The sequence below is a fragment of the Mastomys coucha genome, unplaced genomic scaffold (genome assembly GCF_008632895.1).
Source record: "Mastomys coucha isolate ucsf_1 unplaced genomic scaffold, UCSF_Mcou_1 pScaffold23, whole genome shotgun sequence".
NCBI lineage: Eukaryota > Metazoa > Chordata > Mammalia > Rodentia > Muridae > Mastomys > Mastomys coucha.
The window spans coordinates 99,725,031-99,735,030 of record NW_022196906.1 but is presented as its reverse complement, the minus strand read 5'-3'; the positions used below and the strand labels follow the sequence as shown (position 1 = coordinate 99,735,030).

General features: G+C 44.1%; 1 protein-coding gene across 1 annotated transcript in view; it reads left to right on the top strand.

Moving 5' to 3' along the window:
• Window positions 1-10,000, top strand: part of LOC116073354 (collagen alpha-4(VI) chain) — a 122,577-nt gene that overhangs the window by 73,095 nt on the left and 39,482 nt on the right. Inside the window, exons 21-25 of the mRNA XM_031345192.1 lie at window positions 1,431-1,484; window positions 1,622-1,657; window positions 5,759-5,821; window positions 7,534-7,596; window positions 9,532-9,594. Coding sequence (XP_031201052.1) covers window positions 1,431-1,484; window positions 1,622-1,657; window positions 5,759-5,821; window positions 7,534-7,596; window positions 9,532-9,594 — 279 coding nt within the window. The remainder of the gene's footprint in view (window positions 1-1,430; window positions 1,485-1,621; window positions 1,658-5,758; window positions 5,822-7,533; window positions 7,597-9,531; window positions 9,595-10,000) is intronic.

The window sequence follows — 10,000 nt, the reverse complement described above, 5'->3', positions numbered from 1 at the left end:
CAAGGCTCAGTGCTCATCTCTCACCGTCTGTGTGGTCACATTTATAATCCTTCATCAAATGTCCTTTCACCTGTGTCTGCTTCAGGAAAACATTCTTTCACGTGCTTGCTTTAGAAAGACACCCTTTTACCCATGCGCCCCAGCAAACCATCATTTGATTTAACTAAGTTTCCAAAGAACTAGAAGTTTCCACTTCAGGGCATCCTATGGTGTTTCCATTTCTCTGGATTCTGCCCACTTCTGACTCCACAGAGGTGACAGCAGAGTGCCTTCTCATGGTGGCTGTGATATCTTTCTTCCTGTCACCACCTATATGTATGCTTTGTGTTGGTCCCTCCATGCTCAGAGAGACACAACGTCCCACCTTTTCCTCTTCCTGCTACTCAGGATCCTGCATGGCGCCTGTGTGAAGTGAAATGCTAGTATGTTTAGATGCTGAGCATGACTTGTTCAAGAACATACTTGACTGCTGTCACAGCATGATGGGCTTGTGCTGTTAACAAAGAGACACTCAGCAGGGAATGATAACATATCGGTATTTAGAAACATGAAAATTGAATGCCATTTACTTCTTTTTTTTTTTCTCTCTGTATAGCCCTGGCTGTCCTGGAACTCACTCTGTAGACCAGGCTGGCTTCAAACTCAGAAATCCTCCTGCCTCTGCCTTCCAAGTGCTGGGATTAAAGGTGTGCACCACCACGCCCGGCTGCCATTTACTTCTTTATGCATGTGTTCATGTGTGTGTATGTAAGTGTGTGTGCATGTGTGCACATATGCATATGTGTGTCCATGTGTATATGTTCATCAGTGTGTGCATGTATGTGCATGTGTGTGTACATGTATGCATGCTCATGACTGCGTACATCTTTGTGTATACACATGTACATGCTTATGCAAGTGCACGCGCGCGTGTGTGTGTGTGTGTGTGTGTGTGTGTGTGTGTGTGTGTGTGTGTAAGTGCAGGTCAGAAGTCTGAGTTGGGTGTCTTCCTCAGTTGCTCTCTCTACCTGATTTTTTGAGACAGGGTCTCTCACCACTCACAGGTTCTGCTTAGCCATCTGGCCAGTGAGCTCCTGTCTTTTACCCACTAGTGCTGGAATTACAGGCACACACCTCTGTGTTCAGCTTTTATGTGTACCTGGGGATCCACAATCGAGTTCCTCATGCTCACACAATAAGCACTGAGCTGGAGATTGGTGCTTGAGCACTGCTAACAGACATTCTACGTCCGCACTTCCCAGTACGGTAGCTGCTAGCCCTACGTACTTGTCAAACCTTTGGGGTGTAGCCAGGCTGACCATTAATTTTATTTAATTTTAGGTAAGTTGAATCATCACATATGTCCAGCAGTTTCAGTGTCAGACTTTTTAAGCCTACAGAATAAAACCAGGAGTCTGTGGCATTTAAACAGATCTTTTCCTTTATTTCAGGGAAGTCATGGTTCCCATGGACCTCTGGGGGAAGCCGGCGGTGTGGGACCTCGGGTAGGTGTAACTGCTGCAGGGGAGGCAGACTCCTGCCTTTGCTGAAGAGGGAACATGCCTTTCACAAGAAGAGGACTTGGTGCTGCAGGCTCGGCTTGTGTTCTTTTCTGAGATCTTTTCTTCTTTTGTGCTCTTAGGGGTCACTTGGAAGACGTGGCTTGCCAGGGTTGAAGGTCAGTATTTGTGGAGAGTTCTCTTTGTTCCACAAGTAAGGCTGCTGTATAGTTCTCGTTAAGGTCAAGGGGGAGTCAACAGCTGATTGGCTGTTGAGATGGCATGGGGGATCCATGGGAAGTTACCGTGGAAGAAGAGAATGTTCAAAACACACCCACCTCCTTCTAAACTTCATTTGGATTTAAAATGGTACAGTAAAGAAGAGTTCTCGTTTTTTTTTTTTTTAATAAAATGACATTTCTGAGTGAAGGCCGGGGCTTCCTGCTTGTGCTTGAGCAAGTGCACACCTTAGAGATGAAGGGAAGAGACTGAGGCCATGGAGTCTCCAGAGGAAGCCCGTGCAGTTTGATCGTGGGCTGGGGACCATTCCCGGGAGGAATCTTGTTTCACTGAGCCATTATCTGGCTCCCAGAGGGTGCACTATGTGCTTGTCCATATCTTCACCTGGAAATCTTCCCATAGATCCTGTTCCATATAGTCAGGAGAATGACCTACAATAGTCACGCTTGTGGTTTGACATGAGTGTGTTAGTAAGTACATAGCAGGTCAAAGCAAAACGATAAATAGCAAAAGATACACAGACAGCTGACTGTCATCAGATTGGGTGCTCAGAACATCCAGCAGAAATCAACCAGGGAAGCCCCGTTCTGGAGTCAGCTAGATTCCCAGATAGAGTCCCAGGCAGAGCTGAGTGTCCCTCCCGAGGGGTGTCCAGTTAAGGAACAAAAAGCCACATATAGGGATGATACTGTCATGTCCAGATTCACAACATCTGGCAGACACTGACAGGGGTGGCTGAGGCCATGACCTAGAGCTCCTAAATGAGCTTCTCTCTCCATGGGTGAACCTTGGACTCCTCGTTCTCTCCTGCAGGCACTTTTGTGTCATGGGATAAACAATAGTCACCTCGCCTGGGAATGGCTTCCTATCTGTTTCTAAGATACTGTGTTTTGCTCTTGGGGTATGTTGCTCTTCTCTTCCTTCTTCACAGAGTTAGGAGTGCACAGCCCATCCCCAGACAAGGGGGCCTTAGAGGACACCTTCAGACAAACATGCTGAGGTCTGAAATGGGAGCATCAGCTTTTCTAAGAGTTCAAACAGTGCATGCCAGTTTGCCAGTGCAATGTGTGTTACAGTCCTCTCCTCCTGGCAAGGATGGTAACTTTAAGGCTTGTCTGAGCTTTTACAGAGTGGGTTCAAGGCCAGCCTGGGTAACATAATGTTCCTCTGTTTTAAAATGAAAAGTCAAAATGGGGCCTGGGTATAGCTCTGCCTTAGATCTCTTGCCTGGCAGACCAACTTGGTCAAGGGAATGAAACTGCCAGGGGTGCCACAGCGGACTGATTCAAATCTACTGTCTGAATCAACAACTATGGTGCTCTTTGAGGATTTTGTACAAACTCAGCTTCATTCCTGTAGGCTTCTCTGGCACTCAGCCCTGCAGTGCTCCACTCTGCTCACAGATTTTAGAGGCAGGGGACCAGCTTAGTTCAGCATTCAGTGCACTGTTGGCTCCTTACAGAAGAGATGGAGACTTTGCTTTCTTACTGTCTACTGCCTTCTCCTGCACCCTGCATCCTCACATGCATTGATTTTGTCCACTCTTGGTCAAAGTAACTGAGCATCCACAGCTTTATAAGTTCCTTTTCTGTGAGTGGAATCCTGCCCCCCTTTCCTATTTGCTCTATGTTCTCTGAGCCTGTTGTTAATTACACAGCTCCCTAATAGAAACGATGGACCCCCTTTATAGTAGTAGGTCATGCGAGGATTACTTTTATTTTACCCATTCCCCCTCATCCCTTTATCTTGTTATCCAAACTCAGGCTTTTCACCCTCTAGGTTTCTGTACTGTTTCGATGAGATGATTTCGCAGTAGAGTCCTTTCATTCTAGAACAGGTGTGAACTCGTGAGAGCTATAGGATGAAATTGGACACATCTCCTTTTCATAGATTGTAATCATGATGAGCCCTTAAAATGGTTTGCTTGTATTACTATTCAAGTTTTCAATCAATAGTCCCCTCACCATAGGTGAATTGATAAAAAAAAATTTGGTACATAAACAGAATGCAGTTAGTTCTGCTCTAAGGAAAAATAAAATCATGAAATTTGTAGAAAACATGGAGGGACTTAGAATGTGTAATAAATATTAAGTGAGGTTATATAATCTGAGAAAGAAAACCCTGAGTATTCTCCCTAATCTGTGGATCCTATGCATATGCACATAAATGCACATAAAGTATAACATAGAAATACACACAATCCTATGCATATGCACACAAATGCACATAAAGTATAACATATAGAAACACATATAATCCTATGCATATGCACACAAATGCATGTAAAGTATAACATATAGAAACATACCATAATCCAATGCATATGCACACAAATGCACATAAAGTGTAATATATAGAAACACACATAATCCTATGCATATGCACACAAATGCACATAAAGTATAACATATAGAGACACACACAATCCTATGCATATGCACACAAATGCACATAAAGTATAACATATAGAGACACACACAATCCTATGCATATACACACAAATGCACATAAAGTATAACATATAGAGACACACAAAATCCAATGCATATGCACACAAATGCACACAAAGGTACAGTATAACATGTAGAAAGGAGAACAAGAAAGCGGGGGGCAGTGTGAGATATAAGGGTCCCCCCGAGTCCAGGAATTCAAGAACAGCTTGGCAGCAGGAACACATCCCCCAACCTCAAGTGACTGCCACACCTGGCCATCATTCTGTTTTCCTGTGAAAGATAAAGTTCCTTGACACTAGAGAGATGTTTTAGAGTGTCTGTTGCTATGATAAATGCCACAACCAAATTAACACATGGAGGAAGAGCTTTATTTGCTTATGGTTTTAGTCCTTCATTGAAAGAATTCAGGGCCAGAACTGAGACAGAGTCCATGGAAGAATGCTGCATACTGGTCTGCTCTTCCTAGCTTGTTCCCTTTGCTTTCTCATACACTGTGGGACCACTTGCGCAGGGTTGATACTGCCCACAGTGGCCTGGGCCCTCCCACATCAATCACTAATCCTGAAAATGTTTCACTGGCTTGCCCACAGGTCGATCTGATTGCAGCATTTTCTCAACTGAGGTTCTCTCTTCCCAAGTGACTTCAGCTTGCGCCAAGTTGACACAAAACTTGCCAGCATTTGAGCATTGATTGAATCCATTTATCTCAAAGAAAGGCCCAGAAGTGCTGAAGAGATGACTCAGTTACTCAAGTGTTTGCTGTACAAATGTGGGGCCTGAGATCCATCCCCAGAACTTGTGGGAAAAGGCCAGTTATGGTCGTACTGTAATCTCACCACCAGAGAGGCAGGAATGGGGAGATCTTGGGGCTCCCTGGCCAGCTAGCTTTTCTAATTGGTGAGACTAGGTCCCAGTTAGAGACACTGCCTCAAAAAGAAAAAGAAAAAAAGAAAAGAGAAAAAAAAAGAAAAGAAAAAGGAAAGATTAATGTAACAGCCCTTGAGGCAGACCTCTGATTTACACATACACACACACACACACACACACACACACACACATACACACACACACATGCCCACGCATGTACACACATGCGCACACATACATACTCACACATGCACACACATATATACACATGTCCACACACAGATACATGTACCTGCACATACATGAACATATAACCCCACCCCACAAAGGAGGGCTAGGCTTTTAGATAGCAATTCTTAGTCAAAATAGGACTTTGGGTTATTTAAGTATAAGATTTCTGCCCCTTGGCTGGCTGAGCTGCTGGAAAGAGTTGCGTGAAGCCCGCTGAAGACTCGGGAAGGGCGGTAACAATCAGTCCCTGCATTCTCCCAGTCAAAGGAGAAACCCCTCTGATTTCTTCTCCAGCACAGATCCATCTCTGGGGAGGATTGAGCATGACAGGTCCAACCTTTTTTCGTGGCTTATCCCCTGTGCTCTTAAAGGCCACCTTTCAGGGAAGGCTGGCTTCAGAAGAACCTCTGCTGTGTCTGGGAGCTCGTTAAAGTTTTTTGGTTGTTGTTTATTTGTTTGTTTTTGTTTGTTTGTTTTTCATCTCTGCAGGGTGTGCTCGGAGAAGCTGGTAGGCTGGGTTCCCGAGGAGAGCCTGGGCTTCCAGGCCCACAGGTTGTATCGAGAATTGGGTTTTAATCTAAGGGTATTTGTTTGAAACTTTTTCTTTGTGTAACAGAAATCTAAATCAGAATGCCCTAAAGGAAGCTTCCTGAGCCTTGCCAACTCAACTTGCATAGCCCCTCTTTTGGGAAGGCCAGACCACAATACTGGTATTGATCAGACTCCTGGCTACTAGCCTTGCGTGCTAGCATTGATTCGTTTAATCCTCAGTTGAGGTGTTAAATGGGTCTATGAGTCCACTTCACAGGGACAGAATGGAGAGGAGGATGAAGAAGGTAAGCAAATTGGCCAAAGTCACACTGCTAGTGAGCGACAGAATCACAATTGGAACTTAAACGTCAGTGCTCTTAATGAGTGCCTCTGAAGTTACGGTTCCAGTTGTTCCTAAGTAGAATTTAATTCATTAAAATTGTATTTCATCAGCAAAGTGCTTGCTGGGTATCTGTTATGCATGGGGCTCACTCCTAATAGACCTTGGGGTGCCTAGACAAACAAGACAGGGGTCTAACCTTTGAGTGCTTCAGTCCGGTGAGGGGTTGTAAACTCCCAAGTGACAAGTAGAAACTTGGATTTCCAAACAGCTCCTTTGGAATCTTCAAAAAAGAAACTAAACCTGCCATTTTATGGTCCCTCAAACTCTTTCTCTTAGAAAGCAAAATATTTCCAAGTTCCCAGCAGTGGAAGAACTTTAAACTGACAAGAAACTTTACTCACATCAAGCTCTCTCCCCATCGCTAAAAATCCAGAGAGTATCGGTTGATTCCAGAAGCTGCTTGCTGATACCAGATGACAAGGACACTCGAGAGAGAAAGAGTAATCAAAGTGTAATTAGAGTGTGTTTGCTTTATGATGAAAAATGGCTTCAGGCGGAGATAACGAAGAAGCCTGCTTCCCCCATTTCTCTTTGATCGCTAGCTTATTTCAAATTCAGACCCCTGTTACTGTCCTGTCCCTGTTCTGCCTTCTGTAGTCACCAGATTCTGATTTTTTGAAAGGCATGTACATCATGCTGAGAGCCACAAGGGAGATAATCAATAGAAACTGTCCTCCATTCTCACCTCCCCATTGGGTTGTGGGGGTGATGGTCTATTGAAACAGATGATCGTCAATACCTCACCTGGGAGAGGAGAAACCCAGATCAATACTTCTATTAGGAAAGCATCTCTCAGAAAAAAAAACAGAGAAAAAATTAAGTGTCAAAATCAGTCAAGCAAAATAGACCAGAGGAAAAAATAAAGACCGCCTGCCCGCCCCCACTCAACAACAGAGATCGGGCCATTTAAATGCAACCCTGGTTCTTGGTAGGGTAACAGCTGAGATCTGGCTATAGGAAAAGGCTCCTTTCTAATGAGAGGGGCATCAGGGCAGCTATTCTCGGCCCACTCTGTTGATTTCAAATGAATTGGGTGGCTGAAGCTATGAAATCAACACCTTTGAACTTCAAGGCTCAGCAGATCCTTCTGGAAAGATTACTAGAAACATGTATGCTGAGGACCTGTGTCCTCCATTGTAGATGACTGAGAGTAGAATGAGTCTCAATGAGCGCTTCAGAGTAGAGACACAAACCTGACTCAGTGTGGTAGATGGCACAGTGCTGGCTGGATCTGGGCACCTTCGTCCAGCAGGTATCTCACTCTACACTTACGTGGGATATGAAGGGCTGTATAAAAATCGACTGACTTTCAATGTCTCTTTTGGAACAGGGACCCAGAGGAAGGCAAGGACCGCCAGGATTTTATGGTCAAAAAGGGGATCCAGGTGTCCAGGTGGGTTTTTAAGGCAAATAGCTCCAGTCTAGCTGCTGACTAGAAATGGTTGATTGTGACTCCTTGAGGAGTCACAGGGTGAATCACTTCTTCTGGGGTCTATGAGTACCATAGATTTCCAGAACATCCTGTTTGATGAAGTTGGCATTGATAACAACCGTGTGCCCCCTCCATTCTGGGTACACAGTGAGCAGTAAATTCCGGTTTTGAGCCTCACAGACATGTACCACAGCTCCTCTTTACTCATAGTGCAAGACAAAATGATGGCGCCATACAGGAGGTATGCTTATATTGCCCGTTCCTCATGAGGATACACAGGCAGGCTTGACTAGGTAGATAAGGCCATAGAGGTTCAGGGAGACTCAGTGACTGTTATTTTCAAATAGTAAGTAGTCAAATGACCTCTGACTTGGGGCTTCCCAGGGCCTGTTCCAGTGTCTGTCTGATGTCTGTGGCCGGTGGAAAAGTCAGAGAGACTGAGCCACACAGTCAGGGTGGCTTCCTAAGGGCAGGAGCATTTGCCACAGTGTAAGACCCTTGAGCAATAGGGCTTGAGTCAGGTCTATAGTCTCCGTTCAGAGACTCAAAACAGCAGCTTTGAGGACAGAACTAAGGCCTAAGTCACTCCCTGGGTAAGGAAAGCTAGCTTGCTGATTTTAAAGCTTTTAAAGCACATTTGTTTGTTTGTTTACTGAGACAAGGTCTCACCGTATCATTCTAGCCAGCTTAGAACCCACAGAGATCTGTCTGCCTCTGCCTCCCTAGTGTATGTCACAAAGCCTGGCTAACCTGTTATTTAAAAAAAAAATTCTCATTGTGATATTGTAAGTCTCATTTGAACATGTTTCCAGCTTAAAGCAGGTAAGACTTTGGTTTTCCTGATCTTTTGACCAGGTTCTTTCCCAGAGAGTGTATAGATGACCCTCTCCTCACCCCCTTCTCCCAGAGAGTGTATAGATGACCCTCCCTGCCTCTCCCCTTTCTCTGAGAGAGTGTATAGATAAACCCCTTCACGTCTTTCTCAGTGTTCAGTAGATTTGACTCTTGCATAGTAGACTTTGTTCTTCCTCCCAGGCCTCCCCAGCCTAGCATTTAACTGCATCTGCTATGCATTTTGCATGTTGGGAGATAAAATGAACCGGGTGGAGCATTAAAAGCTCACCTTCCATCTCCATGCCAATTCCCTTGTTCTATGTGAAGATATAAGGGATTACTATGTTTCTGTAGATAACATCACAGAGGCTCCAGGAGTTTAAACGACTTGCTACCCAGACAGAAAGTGGTCAGAGTGGCCTCTGACTTGGATCTTTAGGTGACAATACATGAGCACATTGATAATTCCAGACCATTTTGATCTTGACTACTAGTGGGATGATATCCCAGTGAAGCCGTCAGTAGCTGAGAATGTCATGGTGTAAAAGCTCACTTAACAGATTGACCTACCAACATTGTAGCTTAGCAAATACAGCACTGTAGAGAATCAATTGTTGACCCCTGTAGCTGCATGATGATGGATCATTGCTGGTACCTAGCGCCACAAGACAATACTGTGTCAAGTATGATTAGCCCAGGAAAAGGTCAAAATTTCAAAATTTGAAGTATGGGTCTTACTAAATGCTTATGATTTTTCTTCTATTATAAAGAAAAAAAAAACAAAACAAAAATCACTAGTTGGGCTGGAGAGATGGCTCAGTGGTTAAGAGCACCGACTGCTCTTCTGAAGGTCCTGAGTTCAAATCCCAGAAACCACATGGTGGCTCACAACCATCTGTAATGAGATCTGATGCCCTCTTCTGGGGTGTCTGAAGGCAGCTACAGTGTACTTACATATAACACATAAATAAATCTTAAAAAAAAATTCACTAGTCAAATGTCTACAAGTCAGGGGCCATCTGTAGTAAGAGAGTCATGATTTTGGTTATGATATCATTGCAGGGGAATCCTGGGCCTCCAGGGCCGAATGGCTCAAAAGGACCAGACGGACCCAGAGGACTGAAGGTGAGTATCAGGGAACACTCTTGGTTATATTACTCTTGGTTACTCTATGTGTTACTCTTGGATACTCTACATGTGTTACTCTTGGTTACTCTATCTGTCACTCTTGGATACTCTATGTGTGTTAACTCTTGGTTACTCTATATGTGTTACTCTTGGTTATTCTATATGTTACTCTTGGTTACTCTATCTGTCACTCTTGGATACTCTATGTGTGTTAACTCTTGGTTACTCTATATGTTACTCTTGGATACTCCATGTGTGTTACTCTTGGTTACTCTCTGTGTGTTACTCTTGGATACTCTATGTGTGTCACTCTTGGTTACTTTATATGTTACTCTTGGATACTCCATGTGTGTTACTCTTGGTTACTCTATATGTTACTCTTGGTTACTCCATGTGTGTTACT